At 50.5% G+C, this 18,139-nt stretch overlaps 1 protein-coding gene across 1 annotated transcript in view; it reads left to right on the top strand.

Annotated features, from left to right (window-relative positions):
• Window positions 1–13,954, top strand: part of GRIK4 (glutamate ionotropic receptor kainate type subunit 4) — a gene marked incomplete at its 3' end in the record, with an annotated part of 112,739 nt that extends 98,785 nt beyond the window's left edge. Inside the window, exons 13-19 of the mRNA XM_082070150.1 lie at window positions 2,777–2,886; window positions 5,311–5,484; window positions 6,085–6,250; window positions 7,982–8,207; window positions 9,500–9,628; window positions 12,655–12,773; window positions 13,589–13,954. Of these exons, the coding sequence (XP_081926276.1) occupies window positions 2,777–2,886; window positions 5,311–5,484; window positions 6,085–6,250; window positions 7,982–8,207; window positions 9,500–9,628; window positions 12,655–12,773; window positions 13,589–13,954 (1,290 nt within the window). The remainder of the gene's footprint in view (window positions 1–2,776; window positions 2,887–5,310; window positions 5,485–6,084; window positions 6,251–7,981; window positions 8,208–9,499; window positions 9,629–12,654; window positions 12,774–13,588) is intronic.
• Between the last annotated feature and the right edge of the window lie 4,185 nt (window positions 13,955–18,139).

The following is an 18,139-nucleotide window of genomic DNA, read 5'->3' as shown; positions in this document are numbered from 1 at the left end:
AGTAGGCCTTCATCAATTATTGGACGTTTTGAACATTACTATTCCAGGGGAAAAATAGCTCTTCCAATTAACAAAGCTGTATTGAGACTGGCTAAAAATATCTGACAGACTCCAGATATTGTCATTCCCATCTTCAAAACAGACAGATAAGAGAGAGTTTGTGCCCTCCGTGGGAACAGAATATCTTTATTCTTATCCACAACTGTGAATGAAAAGAATATGTAGCAGCAGCCTGCAAATGACTGTAGCTGAAAAGAACCAGAACTACTACTACTGTAAAGTCACAGGAGAGAGTCATTGCCAAGCCTGAGACTCAAAGCTTCCAACGCAGTTTCCTTAACGAGTGTAATTTATTGACAAACTGGCCCAGAAGCATAGAGAAGACATCAAGGCTTTAATTACAGAAAGGCACTTGGTTACAGGAGCATCTCGCGAGGGAGCCCCAGCCAAGGGGGTGCTGGGGAGGGACGGGCTGCCCGGAACAGCTTTGGAGAAGCTCCGGTTTGGTGGGCTGAGAGCAAACTGCACCCCTTGCAGGTTCCCAGCGCCTCAGTTCGTGCTCCACCTGCGGAACAGAGAGGCAGGTGAGCCAGCTTAGCTGGGAAAAGGAGAGCACAGCAGCAACTGAGCAAAAAGGAGGAAGGACAAAAGGACACGGGATCTTTTACTCTATGTACTTCACCTTATACCAAGTATGGTAAGATAAGCTGGTACAGAAGAGAGACCGCGTCTTCAAGAGAGGCTCTGAAATGATACCCTGATGAAGCTGAACCTTTTCTTAGGAAGTGACTTTAACCTGGGAACGGCTGCAGGGAGGTCTGACCCATGGATCATTAACTCTTTTATTTGCTAAAAGACTTAATAGGCCAGAATGTCTAAAAAAGCTCATGTAGATCCCAAGCTCAAACTCACCTTGTCCTTACGGACACAGGGACAGGATGTTATGGTGTGGGGGTTTCTTCACTTCATGCAGGGCAGAGTTTGCTGTAGAAGGTTTCTGAGATGTTACGGTCCCAGCTGGTGACTGGAGCTGAGAATATCACAGTAGCTGAGATATTTTAAGTAGAGGAAGATTTTTGTGCACCAACTATCGCCTTTTCTAGCAACAACTTAGCATTCAGAAGAGCTACCAAGGCCTTGTGAAACTGAGTTTTTGCATAAGATTACAAATACTTCAGTAGTAAAATAGTGGTTTTTAATAGAAATGGAATTTAAAGTCCTAGTCTTGAATCTGTGTTTCCTGGAGACTGCGAAAACAGAAAATTATTTACCACCTTGGGATTAAGCACAGCTTTAAAATACAAGGGCTCTTGGTCTTTGATGGTTCTGGGTTTGCTATGGCAATTGAGTTTAGGTGGTATTTATTACCAGCTATTATTGGTTTATGTGGTGTTACAGATGGGGAGGGTAAAGCAGCAAACTAGGGCAAAATGAGGCCTCTGTGTGTCAAAGATGATCCCGGCAGCAGGTTTTGTGTGAAGCGAGCGATCTACAGCGGAGCAGCTGCCGTGCTGGAGCGAGCAAACAGTGATCGATGTTCTCAGCACACAACAGAGCGCGGTGCCGGTAAGAAATAACACCGACAGCCTGGCCGCGATGTGCTGAAAGGCAATTTCCACGTTGGATTTACAGTAAAAGCCTTCACAGGGGCTCTGACTTGTGGGCAGCTTCCTGGTTTTGTGATGCCAGGACTGACTTTGTGGTTTGGGGCAGAAGATACAGCTGGAGGTTTTGTGATGCTCGTATTCGCGCAGGGTTAATCAAGCCTGTAGCCCTTTGTGGGGATTTGCATGGTTTTGCTGGGAGCTGTTTAGAGGAGACGATAAAGATGCCCAAGGTAGATAGATGAGCATCGCCCGAGCGCTTTGCAGCATTCGGGGTGTTCAGGGATGCGCCGAACACCACAAGTTGCACAGAGAGCAAGAGGAGAACACAGTTCTTCAGCCCTGTGGCTTGTGCTCTATTTCACCTCTCCCCTTGTCCCCCGTGGTGACGTTGAGTGTGCTCGGAGGTGAGTTAGTGGCCAGAGCTGCTGGTGGGGGGAGAATATGGTCACCAAAAATGGGAGGCGTTCAGCTTTTGAGATACTTCTAGAAAGCGCGCATCCCTTTGCGCGAATTTTGCTGCATTTGACAAGGTTTCAGTGGAAACTGCGAAAATTTCAGGTGCTTTGAGAGAAGACCAACCTGCTTTTCTCTAGCAGCGAGGCTTAACTTTCCGAGGAAAGGTGGTTTGCTGAGAAAAAACAGGAAATTCTGACGCATCTCGGAGATAAAAATACCACGTTCCCTGAGATAAAAGTAATAATCTCATTGAGTTTTGTAGAGAGGAGACATTTCAAGGCTGAAGAAAGAAAACCAGAAACATTGCAAATGTATCTTTTTTCTCTCCTTTTTTGCACAAAAGATATTTCCCTCCCTTCTGCATTTTGCAAACCATTCCACCCACCTCTGAACTCAGGCGAGTCCCCTCCTGCCCACCAAGGGCTCCGCACACGACTCCTTTGTCTCCATTTGTCTATCAGTTCACCCCTTTCTTTGCTTGAAACAGTTGAGGTGGGGAGAAGAACAGTCTTGGGAGACGGATGCCAGCAGGGAGGTGCTGCAGGACTCGGTTATTTGTTGCATTTGGTGTCCCTTTTGCAAACCCCCGCTTCATTTATTTCCCCTCCCATGCGTTGTCAGCATCAAGGCAGGTGCGTTTCTGTGTCGTTTTCAGAACGGGCTGTTTAATTTGTTGAAATACAAGCAGCTCAAACTCTTTGTTTCCCTTGCAGGGCCGCAAACCCGGCTACTTCTCGTTCCTGGATCCCTTTTCCCCCGGGGTTTGGCTCTTCATGCTGCTCGCCTACCTGGCCGTCAGCTGCGTCCTCTTCTTGGTGGCTCGGTAATGTGACCGGCGGTGCCTTTTCCTTCCTCGCGGTGCCATCTAGCGTCACGTCACGCTGCCAGACCCGTGGGGGACACGGGGACATCCCCCAGGCCACCAGTGTGGAGGGGGCATGTTCCGGTGTCCCCCCGTGACACCGGGATGCAGGAGCGTGCGTGGCCACAACAGTGGGTGACGGTGATGAGAGCTGTGTGGGGAGGGTGGCAGAAGGTTTGGGAGCAGGGCTGGTGCTGCAAATGGTGCTGGTCCCTGTAGGAGGTTGGTTTTCAAGAGATAAACCAACCGCTTGTCTTGCACAGGAGGGTGGAGGCTGGTGGGTACCAGCAAATGCATTCAGAGATGTTAATGCAAATTCCAGTCAGGGCGTTTGCTTCCTCTGGCCCCGTAAAACCAGTGTGTGCAGAAAAAGAGCCACCAAGATGCTGGAGGGAGTGGAGCATCTCCCGTGTGAGGAAAGGCTGAGGGAGCTGGGGCTCTGGAGCTGGACAAGAGGAGACTGAGGGGGGACTCATTGCTGGGGATCAAGATGGAAAGGGGGAGTGTCAGGAGGATGGAGCCAGGCTCTTCTGGTGACAACCAGTGACAGGACAAGGGGCAATGGGTGCAAACTGGAACACAGGAGGTTCCAGTGAAAGAGGAGAAGAAACTTGTTGGGGTGAGGGTGGCAGAGCCTGGCCCAGGCTGCCCAGGGGGGTTGTGGAGTCTCCTTCTGTGCAGACATTCCAACCCGCCTGGACACCTTCCTGTGTAACCTCATCTGGGTGTTCCTGCTCCATGGGGGGATTGACCTGGATGAGCTTTCCAGGGCCCTTCAACCCCTGACACTCTGGGATTCTGTGAAATGCATTCAGAGATATTAATGCAAATTCCAGCAGTGGTGTTTGCTTCCTCTGGCCCTGTAAAACCCAGCGTGTACAGAAAAAGAAAGTTCATTAGTATCTTTCAGCTGCCTCTTGGTTGATGCGCAGAGCCTTGCTTGACAGCTCTCAGTTCCGTTTCCCTATGACTAATTTAAATCTGCCTTAAAATATATCACTGCGTGCTGCTCTGCTGCGCATCTCCTGCCGCGGGGACCGTTGCTGGTTTCCTTGACCTCCCAACAAACCGGTGGCATAGATGGGCCTTTTCAGGCACAAACTGTGTCCTGGCAATCTGTACCAAAGACACGTTCAGGACTTGAAGGCTGTTTCGGCACATGGTTGATACCCAGTTCTCACCACAAAAAATTGAGCTGTGCTGCCACTTGGTCCCTTAGCACGGCTAAAGCTGTCATCCTGATAGGGCTTTAATGGTTTATTCGAATGCCGTCACAGCCTCAGAAACGTAGTTCTGGAGAAACCATTGAATAATGCAGCCTGATGCTCTCTGCAGACTGAGATTTGGCGCCTCTTTAGCCCCGTCCTCATGTTTTAAACAAGATCCTCCAAAAAAGGTGCCTTTATGTGGCCTCCCGCTGGAGATGGAGGTTTGGAGGCCGCTCTCTGCCTGGCCCAGCAGCGAGGAGCTTTTGACCCTGTGAATTGCAGAAGACTCTCCCAGAGTGGTGAGTTTTACTTCTAGTGCTTGATCCAACCGGAGAAAATCTTCGAGAAATATCCTCCGCCTCGCTGGCATCTCCGCGAGGTGGGAGACGCAGAAACGAAAGGAAACACCTTATTTTGGTTAAATGCCGCCTGAGCTGGCAGAGCCCTCCCAGGTAGCAGCTTTGTTAACCATTAGCAGTGTAATGAACCGCAGCACAGGAACTGGAAGATTTTCTTAGCAACCAAGAAACTGACAATTTGAAACAGCAAAAACCAGAGATCTAGGCTGCAGTGATTTCAGTGACAGGTTGTTGGTTAATTCAGATTCCCAGCGTTGTCCTGTGAGCACTGAAAGGGTGTGATGCTTTGTAACACCAGCTCATGGCTTCAAACGAGGATGTAGACCTTGCCATGGCAATCAGGTATTTCTCAGAGCAACCATTTACACCAGTACAGTTATTTTTCTTGATGGTGTCGTGCAGTCAGGTCTCACACTCTTCTCTTTTGAACTCCCCGGTGATGCTCACTCTCCAGCAGGGAACACACCGAAGATGTTTGATTTCCATCTCACATCGAGTCCGTGCGCATCTGGAATTATCGCTGGGCTTTGTCTGCCCTACAGATTTGCACGCAGGGCTCCGGCTTCCCTGCCGCCCGTGCGCAGGTTTTCAGCAGAGCCTCTGAAACCTTTTGCAAATCTTTACAAGAAAGCCTCTGGCTTCTGAATCTTAGAGCAAGCATTTCACACAGCTCTGAGCCCTGGGCATCAATTGACAGCAAAGAGCTTCCTCCTCAGAAAAACCCGCCTCCAGGAGAGTTAGGGCTTCACAGCTTTTCTTTTTTGCTTTACCCTGTTTCGCAGTCAAGTAACTGAGCTGCCCGTTTCTTGTCATTTCAGATTGACGCCGTACGAGTGGTACAGCCCCCACCCCTGCTCGCAAGGCCGCTGCAATCTCCTGGTGAATCAATACTCTCTCGGCAACAGCTTGTGGTTTCCGGTCGGGGGGTTCATGCAGCAGGGCTCCACCATCGCCCCCCAAGCCTTGTCCACGCGCTGCGTCAGCGGCGTCTGGTGAGGAGGGTCGGGGGGTCTTTTCTGGGCAGAAGCAGGTACAGGGTGGGGATGGAGATCAGGCCAATGGTACCTGGGGTGGATTAGAAGGGCGGGGTCAGTAGGTCAGAGAGGTTCTCCTGCCACTCTGCTCTGCCCTTCAAAAAAAGGTTTCGTTCAGATACTATCAGGATACATACATACATACATACATACATACATATATAATATATTCAGCCATACTACACTGAGAATGCCTGATCTTGTCTGATCTTGGAAGCTAAGCAGGGAGACCAGCTGGGAATAGCGGGTGCTGTGGGCTGAGCCAGCACTGGGCCCTTGTGGCCAGGAAGCCAATGGGACCTGGGGTGGGTTAGAAGGGGGTGGTCAGTAGGTCAGAGAGGTTCTCCTGCCCCTCTGCTCTGCCCTGGGGAGACCACACCTGGAATCTTGTGTCCAGCTGTGGCCCCTCAGTTCCAGCAGGACAGGGAACTGCTGGAGAGAGTCCAGCGCAGCCACCAAGATGCTGGAGGGAGTGGAGCATCTCCCGTGTGAGGAAAGGCTGAGGGAGCTGGGATTCTGTGAACCTCAGGTCACCATCTCACCTCCCCCTTTCCCCAGGTGGGCGTTCACCTTGATCATCATCTCCTCCTACACAGCCAACCTGGCTGCCTTCCTCACCGTGCAGCGCATGGATGTCCCCATCGAATCCGTAGATGACCTGGCTGACCAGACAGCCATCGAGTACGGCACCATTCACGGCGGCTCCAGCATGACCTTCTTCCAAGTAAACCCCATTCTTTTGCTAACTGGGCAGGGGGTGCAGCCTTTAATCCAATTTGGACGTCACCGCTAGACCCGCAGTGGGTGATGATGGGAAGGATGTTGGGGGCACATAGTGGAGGACTGGGAAGGCGGGTTTTGTGAGGCAGCAGCTGGGATCAGGACATCTCTGCTGGATCTTGAATGAGCAAACTTTCCTGCCCAGACGTAGAAAGTAACTTTTAACACTTGAAGAGTCACCGTGTGGGTGGGAAAATGGTACACATCCCTGTGTCACAGCTATGGCATAACGCATTCTTCAGCAAATGACCGTTTGCAGTTGAATTTCTGTGAGTCTCTGTGTGGATTTGATGTGATCTTGGCTTTTATATGAGAGTCCCTCAGGCTGGGTAGGTAAGCAAAGAAACATTTGCCAACCCCAGGTAGGCTATGACGTACATGAAAGTTCTGGGGTCTGTGTGTGGTCAGTGCACTGAAAACAAAGCAGCCAAGTGCATGTAATCTTCTGCTTGCCGTTTAGCCCAGTTTAATTTTTGTCTTCCCTTTTCTATTCAGAAGGGAAATAAATAAATGAATGAGTCTTTTCTGCAGTGCTCTGAATGCACAAATAACTGCTTGAGGATTATTTATTTATCACATGTTGAAATTCTGAGGGGACAGAAAGCTTTTCTCGCTTTTTCCCCCCTCTGAGTCCGAACTGAATCGGGAAGTCTGAGAAATCCCTCGAGTGGGCCTGAGCTTTTCAGCCCAACTTTACGCCCTTCAGGGGTTTGGCAAAAAGCTACTTCTAAGCAAAACGTTACATCTCAAATGAGCTGAACCGAACCCAAGTGATTAAGGTGGTTTGTATATGAGGCACTCAGTTCTTTTCAGGAAGGCTTTCAAGTTGAAAATCCTGAGTGTTGCTCTGTGCTGCGTGGCGGGCGCTGGAGTTTCTGGTATCAGAGAAAAAATAGCTAAAGATGTTCTTGTACCATTTGCAAAGCTCGTCAGCCACAGAAAACGAGCCTGCCCGAGTGTGTTTTAATTCAGTCCTTGTGCAAGCGGGTTTGCTCTTTGCAAGCGAGATTAACCATAGTTGGCTTTTCTCTCCATCAAACCAAGGTGGGTTCAACCACCACCATATTCTGAGGATCTGGGGCTGGTTGAGCTGTAGTTTACTGCAGTCAATGGAAAGGCTCCGGTTCTCTTAAGCAGGTACTTCAATTTGCCCCATGAGGGGTGAAACAGAATCCGGATTCAGGGAGCAACAAGCTCCAAAGAGCTTTGGCTCTGCCCCCAGCCCTCCGTGCCCTTTTCAGGGGGATGGCGTTTGGCTCTGACACTGATGAACGGTTAAGCACAAGGTCCCAGTGACAGATGATAGGATGTGAGCTGTACAGGGAGCATTCAGTGGTTTAAATCAGTCACGCACGAGCTATTTCTTCTTATTTTTTTGTGTGGTTTTGATATACTGTTATGGAAAACACGTATTTTTCTAAAATTGAATTTATGCAAAGGGCTTTGCTGGAACCTATTGGAATTAGGTATGCATTTCATGCCCAGCTTTGCCAACAAAGTCTCAAGTCCACCGAGATAGCTGGGCCGCTAAATCTCATTGGAATACATGGAGGCTGGGGATCTAAGTCCTTTCTAAATCTAGCACTCCTTTGCGGCCTTTTCACAGTGGTGTCTAATTTGGAGTTTGTTATGAGGTGTTCCCAGCTTAGCTGTGCTTGCCCCCTTCCTCCTGCAGAACTCGCGCTACCAGACGTACCAGCGGATGTGGAACTACATGTACTCCAAGCAGCCCAGCGTCTTTGTGAAGAGCACGGAGGAAGGGATCGCGCGCGTGCTGAACTCCAATTACGCCTTCCTGCTGGAGTCCACCATGAACGAGTATTATCGTCAGCGCAATTGCAACCTCACGCAGGTCGGGGGCCTTCTGGACACCAAGGGCTACGGGATTGGCATGCCCGTCGGTAGGCAGTGAAGACAAATTCTAGTCCTTCTCAGCTGTCGGCAGAGGACCGGAGCGTTTGAAAGGCTGAACCGGCTCTAAAGCCAACGTCACGTTTCACAGCTCTGCCCAGGGTTGTTTTTCTCTCAGAATGAAAAGCAAATCCGTTGCAATTGCTCAAGGTGCACGCTCAGAGCCAGATGTACGAGACCCTGCTCTGGTCCAGAGCCATGTGACACACGACTGCGGCTGTTTAAATAATTCATGTGAAAGATGTTTCAAAATTGCTGCTTGTTTTCTGCATATGTGCTCTTTGCTGACTTGTTTCGCTTTTGAACCAGTGTTTTTCAATCGTTTCGTGTTCCTCGTTTTACCTTAGAAGTACTGCAAAAATAATGCCGTTGCAACTCTTGTATGAATAGTTTTTAGCACAAGTCTCTTAACAGCTGGTGGTTCTCAAAACTCCAGAACAGAGAGAATTGGGCAATTCAGTGCCTATCTCACCTAATAATCAGGTTTAACAAATGCAGGGTTTTTGTCTTTCAAGTAGGAGAGGTAGTGAGAGAACATCATCTCCCAGGGCAGCGCAGAAAAAGGTTGTTATTCCAAGCGATAGGCTGATCTTTTGGACAGGCTCAAGAAGCCTTGTTCCTAACCTCGAAGCACCTGCACTTAGCAATGCAAAGTTAAGCTGAATTGCATAAGAACAGTCGCACAAACAGTCACTGTAGTTTAGCTAACATGCGTAAGCTTGTAAAGTCACAGTAACCTGATCACGAGTACAAATCCTTACTTTCAGGACTTAAATTTGTTCTGACATTGTCTTGTTAAACAGTGAAACTGTAGCAGATAAGAAGAGCAGAAAGCTGCTTGCTGGGACAATAGTGCAGGGTTACGGGGAGAACTGTGGTCTTTCCCACGGCCTTTCTTCTGCATCTCAGGCCGGAGGCATCATCAAGGCTGCAGGAAAGCTCGGCACCGAGCCTCCCGTACCGTGAACACTTGGGCTTATGCGTAGGTTGAACGTGCTGCTTGCACCAGTTGGAGGGAAGGAGGGTTTGAGCGAGACTGTTCAGAGCCTGAAGCCAAAGCTCCCCCGTGGAACAGACCTCTTCAAACAGCCTGTGCGCGTCTTGCTGGGCAGGCAAACTTATCGCCTGCAAATGGCATTAAGCAGTTGTGATGGTCCCAGGAGGGAGGCCGTGGGTTGCAGGGGCTCACACGGACTGATGTAGTCGGGCAGCGTGGCGGGGATGAGCGGGGATGGAAGGCTGGTGGAAGCAGTGCCTTAGCACGCACCTCTCGGTGTTGCAGGCTCTGTGTTCCGCGACGACTTTGACCTGGCCATTCTGCAGCTGCAAGAGAACAACCGCCTGGAAATCCTGAAGAGAAAGTGGTGGGAAGGAGGCAAGTGCCCCAAAGAGGAGGACCACAGAGCCAAAGGTAAGCCGTGCCCAAGGGACCAGCCAGGACAAGTGTCCTTGCCGCAGGACAAGGATGAACGTCCATCTGCACATGAGCACTGCCAGGTCTTCTGCCTGAGAATTACTTTTTCCCCTTCTTCTGACCTGAGATTCCTTCCTTGGCAATTCAAGGAGAAAGCCAAACAGCTCTGCTGTGCCTCATGCTGTGTGTTTTTGCCTGGGGCAGAGAGAGCGGGAACAACCAAATGACAAATATTGGAGGCATATGGAGGGTAAATTAGCTTCTAATGAATGTCTGCAGCATTACATGGGAAAATGGATGGCTAAAGGGATCAGACCAAAATCTGGGGTTCCTTCAGGGGAGATGGATCTCCACCACAGGCCCGCTGGTTAATGGCTCCAAGTGAAAGCGCCTTTTAAACAGCCGGGAGAGGGGACACGGGGACTTTAGCAGTACATCTGTAAACTGAGGAGCAAATTCTTTCGGGTAATGCTATGCAAATTGCTATAAAAGCTACCACATTAGGCTGATGTCCCAGCGTGAGAGCAGTTGCCAGCTTAAGGCAGTTGCTGCATTTTTTAGTTTTGGCAGTCACCCTTTCCTCAGCAAGCGTTTTCTGGGAGGCCAGCAGGTCCCCCAGTCGCAAGGACAGTCTTGTGACCTTCCTGAGAGCCAAGCCAGGCTTTACTTTCAGGTTTTACTGACATTGCAGCAGGTGTAGGTGCCTCTGTGTGTGCAGTTTGTGAGCCAGGCTGGACGAGACCCTGCAGGGACCATAAGCTGGTGCTCCCCGTTGGGCTGCGCTGCGCCACAGGCAGCCCTGGCTCTTGCTCTGGAAGCAGAAGGTGTTGGCCCAGTGTAAGCAAGTTCCTGGAGAGCTGGGCGGGGAAACATTTAATATAACAAGGGCAAGTAGAGGGTTTTGCATCTGGGCAGCAACAACCCCAGGTTCCAGTATAAGTTGGGGAATGACCTGTTAGAGAGCAGCGTAGGGGAAAGGGACCTGGGGGTCCTGGGGACAGCAGGGTGACCATGAGCCAGCACTGGGCCCTTGTGGCCAGGAAGCCAATGGGACCTGGGGTGGGTTAGAAGGGGGTGGTCAGTAGGTCAGAGAGGTTCTCCTGCCCCTCTGCTCTGCCCTGGGGAGACCACACCTGGAATCTTGTGTCCAGCTGTGGCCCCTCAGTTCCAGCAGGACAGGGAACTGCTGCAGAGAGTCCAGCGCAGCCACCAAGATGCTGGAGGGAGTGGAGCATCTCCCGTGTGAGGAAAGGCTGAGGGAGCTGGGGCTCTGGAGCTGGACAAGAGGAGACTGAGGGGGGACTCATTGCTGGGGATCAAGATGGAAAGGGGCAGTGTCAGGAGGATGGAGCCAGGCTCTTCTGGTGACAACCAGTGACAGGACAAGGGGCAATGGGTGCAAACTGGAACACAGGAGGTTCCAGTGAAAGAGGAGAAGAAACTTGTTGGGGTGAGGGTGGCAGAGCCTGGCCCAGGCTGCCCAGGGGGTTGTGGAGTCTCCTTCTGTGCAGACATTCCAACCCGCCTGGACACCTTCCTGTGTAACCTCATCTGGGTGTTCCTGCTCCATGGGGGGATTGCACTGGATGAGCTTTCCAGGTCCCTTCCAACCCCTGACACTCTGGGATTCTGTGTCAGTCACCAGCTCACAGGGCAAGGCAATAAGCTATGAAAGGAGTTACTTTTGAAGGTGAGCAAGCACACGGGAGTCTCTTCCTCCGTGGACTGTGCAAAAAGCAGCTCTGAAGTGGAATCTCGTCTGTGGGCTGCTTTGAGATGGCTTGGGAAGGGGAGCTGGGAGCAGGCTCCTGGGTTGTTTCTGGCACCACCCAGTTTGTTCTGTGACCATGCACAAGTTTTTCTGCTGTTTTGTGCCCTTGGTCATGGTTCACCTTCTCCGTTTGGGCAATGAGGGAGGCTGGAGCCTGCTGATGTGTGTACACGGAGGAAGGAAATACCTCTCAGATGAGCTCAGGAATGGATGTCTGAGGTTGCCCCCAGGTAGAATGACAGAGGGATGTAGAGGCTGGTACTGGCCCTAAATTCAAATCCAAGAGTTGCTGGGAGGAGAGAATGGTCTTTATCTTGGGTCTAAATTGTGATTATGGGTGTTTTCTGCCCTGCAATTGCTGTCTTAGTGGAAATGTTTCTCTGCAAGGGGCTGATTTAAAGAGTCACTAGATTGCTCCGGAGGTGATGCCAAAAGAATGACAGAGGAGGAGGGAGAAATGTGACCTGCTAAGTTTTAGAACAAAACAGGTCAGCGATTTACAAGGATTTTGGTGAGATTTTATGTCTAAAAGCCACACGGAGATTAAGTCAATAAATCATTGATTCTTACACTTTGATTTAATGTTACAGAGGGGAGAGGAAGATTTTTATAGATGTTGTTGTTGAGTAATGGCCTCATACAGTCACCTCAGTGCAAAGCACCGCGTGCTTTTTAGCAATCAAGTGAAGCTGTTGGGTCCTGGTCCTGTTTGGAACCTCTCCTGGCTGCTGCAGTACAAGCAGCTGCAATAATTTTTCACCAGCACTTTGTAATGCAATCAAAGGAGCTTTTCTTGGTGCCAGCTTCCCTTAAAGCCCTTTCTTGTCTTCTTCATCTCTCCTTCTTTAACAATATTGCTCATCTGCCTTTGCAAAGTTCAAAGCAACTCGAGCTGGGTGAATAATTTGCAGGGATTAATGTGCCCGATTGATCTCTCATTTTTTTTTCCCCTGTTTTCATTTTGTCCACAAATTGCTTTGTACTTCCCTCCAATGTACTTGCTGTTTATCTGCAAAATCATCATTTCTGCAAACACATCTTCGATCGTGCAGTTATTGCAAGTCGTTCAGTTTGCCATCTGAATCACACGGTTAACTATTAATAGGATGGTGCTGGCGATGTGGATTTGGCGCCTGGCTGGGTATCTGCAATGCCAACTAAACAGCAAAGACTTGGGATGTCTGTACAGCGATGCTTGCAATTTATGTTGTGTCTGCCTCTCCACAGCGTTGTCTCTTCTGCTTTATTTTAGGCCTGGGAATGGAGAATATTGGTGGAATCTTCGTGGTTCTCATCTGTGGCTTAATTGTAGCAATTTTTATGGCAATGCTGGAGTTTTTATGGAGCCTTCGGCACTCTGAGCAGTCAGAGGTAGGACCTGAAAGCATCCTGAGGGGTTAGTGCTTGTTTATTGCTATGTGTGGGGTGCTCAGCAACACAAGTCATGCACCCAGGCTGAGGTGAGCATTCCTAATAGTGAGACCTCAAAAGTTAGGTACATTGGGCTGGGTCTAAAATGTATGAGCTTCTCATGCCCTCCTACTACATGCCCTCTTCGAGGCTGTAGGGATGCTGCAAGGGCTTTGGAAAGGGTGAAGGAGGTGTACAATGTCCAGGTACCTTTCTTGGAGATGGGATTATCATTGTCATGAGGATGGAGCCAGGCTCTTCTGGGTGACAACCAGTGACAGGACAAGGGGCAATGGGTGCAAACTGGAACACAGGAGGTTCCAGTGAAAGAGGAGAAGCAACTTGTTGGGGTGAGGGTGGCAGAGCCTGGCCCAGGCTGCCCAGGGGGTTGTGGAGTCTCCTTCTCTGCAGACATTCCAACCCGCCTGGACACCTTCCTGTGTAACCTCATCTGGGTGTTCCTGCTCCATGGGGGGATTGACCTGGATGAGCTTTCCAGGGCCCTTCCAGTCTCTAACATTCTGGGATCATCTGAGCATTTCGACATGCCCTAGGTTTGGATCTTGTGTTGTTTTGGGGATCCAGAATACAGTAGGGTCTCTGATAAGAGGCAGAACCTGTTGGGTTAAATGCAGCATGAATATCCAAGCATTTGTGTCGAAATCCGGTGGCCAGATCAAACACCGAGTCGCGAACACTTTGGCATCGGAATCCAGAGCAGCCGCAGCTCTCGTGGCTGGCTTAGGTGAGCAGTGTGTCTCGGCTCTGCCTTCCAGGTGTCGGTGTGCCACGAAATGGTGACGGAGCTGCGCAACATCATCCTCTGCAAGGACAGTTTCCACCCTCGGCGGAGGCGAGGGGGGATGATACGGACTCGCCCCGTTATCCCGGAGGAACGCCGAGCCCGCAGCACAACCACGCTCAGCAACGGGAAGCTGTGCAGTGGCGGGGAGCCAGATCCCCTGGCTCAAAGACTGGCGCAAGAAGCCGCCCTGGTCGCCCGAGGGTGCACGCACATCCGAGTGTGCCCCGAGTGCCGCAGGTTCCAGGGGCTCCGGGCACGGCCGGCCGCGGGCTCACCCGCGCAGAGCGAAGAGAGCCTGGAGTGGGAGAAAACCACCAACAGCAGCGAGCCCGAGTAACGCTGGGGCGGGAGGGGCGCCGGGGTGGGCCGAGGGGGTCCTGTTCCATTTTACAGAACACGGACTTGTACAATATCAACTCGTTTTTTAAATTAAAAGCAGTTACCCAGCTTCTCCAGAGCAAGGCGGACCTGTGGGCTGAGGCGCAGACCTGGCTTTGGTTTCGGTGTCCGAGGGGCCGCGCGTCTCGCCGAAACCCCAAGCAGGAGCGAGTTGCTCCGGCTGACCTGTCTCCTAGAATTGTCCCCGTGCCACCGCGCAGCTCCGGGACAGGACGGAGGGACCTGGTGCGTAACTGGTGTAGCAGATGCAGCCCACCCAGGGGCAAGAACGGCTCGTGGAACTTCACCGCAGGCCAGGAGAAAGGACATAGACTTACCAAGGGATGTTCTCCAGGGGCGGGGGGGGAGGGCCTTCTTATTTGGTGTGGAAAAGGGATGGGAAGGGAAGAGTCATTATTTTGTTTGGGTTTCTTTTGGGTACGTCAGGACCTAGTCTCCAAGGCACCAGGTTTCAGGTGCTGAACTCTTCTTCCTCTTTGGAACGTGGCAGGTGGACCGAGGGAGGGAAGGAGGGATGGGACACACTCCCTGTGAGAAGCAGCATTTGCTGAAAAGTCTGTTTGAGGAGTTGTTAAAATAAATATATATAAATATATATATATACAAACTTATATATATATATATTACAATGCCAAAAACAAACCAACCAACACAGTGAACTCAAAGAGGCCTTGAAACGCCTGGAATTTCAGGGGTTCTGTGTCTTTTCTTTAGTTCTGGGGTTATCTTTTGCTTTTTATTTTCATTTCTGGTTTTGGGGTGCGGGTGGGGGAACCTTTTGAGGCAGGTGAGGTGGGAGCTGCCCTGTCCCACCGAAGCGTCCACGGCCCGCGCTCTGCACGTCCCCACACAAGCGACTCTGAGCTCCGTGGCCCATGGAGCATCATCAGACTCAAGGGTGACTTGCAGCCCATCTCTAGCAGCGACCATGCAGGAAACCATTAGCCTGGGATCTGGTGTGAGGAAAACAGTGACTTCCCTAGCAACAGCAGCAGCTCACCCTCTGCTTGGTACAGACGTGGGTTTTACACGGATGGGTTTAATTTTCTGATTGAAAAAAACACAAATTCTATGCAATTTCTGGTTGTAAAAGGAAAGAGACGACAATGGAGAGGGGCAGGGGAGATAAAGCCTTGAGTGAAGGTACATCCTGTTCTTGAATTGTTTTCTTTTCTTTTTGTCTTGAATGTACTGAAATAAAAGATGTCCTTGTATAATCATGCTTTTTTTTCCCCTCTTTCCTTCCCTGTCCACACTCACCAAAGTCCTGAAACTGTTTGAGACCCATCTGCTGAGGGAGCAACCCAGCAACCGCCCCCCGGCAAGGGAAGAGGTGCTTTGGCTCTCGCAGGTCCCTGCTGCCCGAGCGTGCCCGTTGGCGTTGGCTGTAGTTGAACGGAAACAGGAGACAGAAAGGCCAAAAAAAAGCCCAAGACACGTGGTGGTAAGGGGAGAAAGAACCATGAGCAAGAGCAGCGCACTTTGAAGCATCTGCCACACGGCGAGAGTAAAATGTGTATTCAGAGGGCGCTCGTGCAACAAGGAGAGCTTGTTACGTACAGTATCCTATGATCACAGAATCACAGAATGGACTGGGTTGGAAAAGCCCTCAGAGATCATCCAGTCCAACCCTTGGTCCAGCTCCAGCCCATTGACTAGATCATGGCACTAAGTGCCATGGCCAATCTCAGTTTACAAACCTCCAGGGCCGGTGAGTCCAGCACCTCCCTGGGCAGCCATTCCAATCCTGACCACTCTCTCTGCACAGAATTGCTTTCTCATCTCCAGCCTCAATTTCCCCTGGCAGAGTTGAAGCCCATGGCCCCTTGTCCTATTGCTGATGCCTGGGAGAAGAGACCAATCCCCACCTGGCTAGAACTGCCCTTCAGGTAGTTCTAGAGAGTGCTGAGCTCAGCTCTAAGCCTCCTCTTCTCCAGACTAAACAAGCCCAGCTCCCTCAGCCTCTCCCCATAGGGCTTGTGTTCCAGTCCCTTCCCCAGTCTTGTTGCTCTTCTCTGGACCCGCTCCAGCACTTCAATCTCTTTCCTGACCGGAGGGGCCCAGAACTGATATGTTCATTAAAGTGCTTTCTGGCCTTCTTATTTAGAAATCTGTGGGACTTTTCCCTCCCACTGCAAACAGAGCAGTGAGATGAGGTGGGGGTGCCGCGGGGCCGGAGGGGCAGATCCTCGGGTAAGTCGGCAAAACCTCCGCCCTGCGCTCTGCACGGAGCCAAACTTGGGCTTTAAAGGCACTGACAGCACCGCCAGAGCTCTCTGAGCGCGCCTGTCTTGTGTTTAAAGGCCGACACGTTTTTACGAGCAGCAGAATATATTCATCAAAAAGAAACTGCTTTTTAAAATTTATTTACAGATTAGCAGGAGAAAAGGCCCCATTAATCATTTATCAGACCTGATGCTTTTTTCACCGTGGTGAATAAAGAGGGATCTTGACAGAGCCAGACATTACTTCTCTGCTTCTGCAAAGATCTCGCAGTTGTCTGTTCAGATGGAAGATGTCAGGGAAAAAATTATGAGAAACCACCTGCTTTCTCCTTGTCTTTGCTTTTTATCTCTCCCACCAGCTTGCTCCACCTGTATGGTGATTTGATATCTGGCTCTGTATTTTAAAGAGATTATTTTTTATGCCCCTCTTGTCTTCTCTTTTAAACGTTCGGAGTGTTTTCACCCAGAACAGAAATGGACTTCAGAAGAGGGGTGGGTGGATAAATCTGCTGTCACTCGGATGCCTTTTCGAGTGTCCCCGTAGGTCCTGTGTGTTCTGCTCACCGGTAAATCCCCACAGACAGCGTTGTGCGTATCCCTGGGTGTGCACTCGCCTGCATTTCAGTGCCCAGGTGGGTTTACATCTCGCATGTTCTCTCTTGCTCTTTGAAACCATTGTGGGGGCTCTTTTGCTCAGCCGGCCCCAATGCTAATGCGGTTCAGGATCTGGTTCACCGTCCAAAAGGCACTTTCCTGGTATTGCCATCTGATAAAACTTGAGTAATTCTAGTAAGATATCTCTGCAAATTCCACTGGGAGCCAAAGATTAGATCAAATAGAATGCAATACTTGGCTTCACCCCCTCTAGCTGTTTCGCTTGATCCTGCTGGAGCCCCCCTGTTGGGTGACAAGCCAGTTCTCCTGCCCTGCTGGGCTGGCAGCAGCCTGGGAGGCTCCTGACGAAGAGTCGGGATCTGTCTTCATGCACTAAACCCCGTGTTTGTGTTGTTATTCCAGGCAGTTCCATTTTCACCTGATGAGAAGCAGCTTTCTTCTCCCTGGGGTTGTGTAGGTGAAGGCTCGGACCGGCCTGGGGGCATTTACTGAACTAAGCAGCGTAAGCAACATAGAAAAGGGTCGTCCTGTGAACTGTGAGAGCCCACAGGACTTTGGGAAGAAAGATGGTGAGCTATAAATTATAAATTAGAGACTGAACCCTTTAGACCTTAGATTCCTGAGGCAGGAATCCTTTTAACCGTTTCAGATCCAGAGAAATCTTCCATGCTTCTGCCCCGCCAGCTCCGCTTCTCTCCTTGAACCCGAAGAGGGAACTGACCCAAAAGTGGAGGAAGAGGCAAAGAAAATAGCTGTTTGCCTTTTTGTTTTCCATCGAGATTCTGAGTTCTGGAGCCTGGAAGGGCTGTGAGTCCCAGCAGTCGTGTGTAAGCTGGTGGAGATACCCACAGCACCGGGAACGGCGGCTGTGGGCACAGGGCGACCGGGACAGGAGTGTAGGTGACTGGGTTTGATGGCTCTTGAGCGATGACTCTGAATGGTCAAGACCATTGGGAAAAGGAAGGGACCTGCCGGTGAGATCTGCATGGTGGGGCTGGATGGTGGCTGGTTTCTAAGCTTATGAAAGAACCAAGAAGCAAATCTTGGCTGCTTTGGTGTTGTGTTTGGGGTGACGCTGTCATGATTTGGCTATGAAAAGGCTGGCATGAGTGACCAAAGTCCCCTCCATCGGCTCTTGTTTCATTTAGCTCTGAGATATGTGCGTATCTCCTCTACTTCACTTGTGTATCCAATGAAGGTGACGAAACTTCTTGTGCATAAAGTATGGCTTTGACTTGAGAGGAAGAGCAGCGCTGTGGAGAGCCAGGCGGATGCTCCAAAGC

This window comes from Streptopelia decaocto (assembly GCF_964273445.1).
Source record: "Streptopelia decaocto genome assembly, chromosome: 21".
NCBI lineage: Eukaryota > Metazoa > Chordata > Aves > Columbiformes > Columbidae > Streptopelia > Streptopelia decaocto.
The sequence above is the reverse complement of the archived record's forward strand: the minus strand, read 5'-3'. Positions and strand labels throughout refer to the sequence as shown.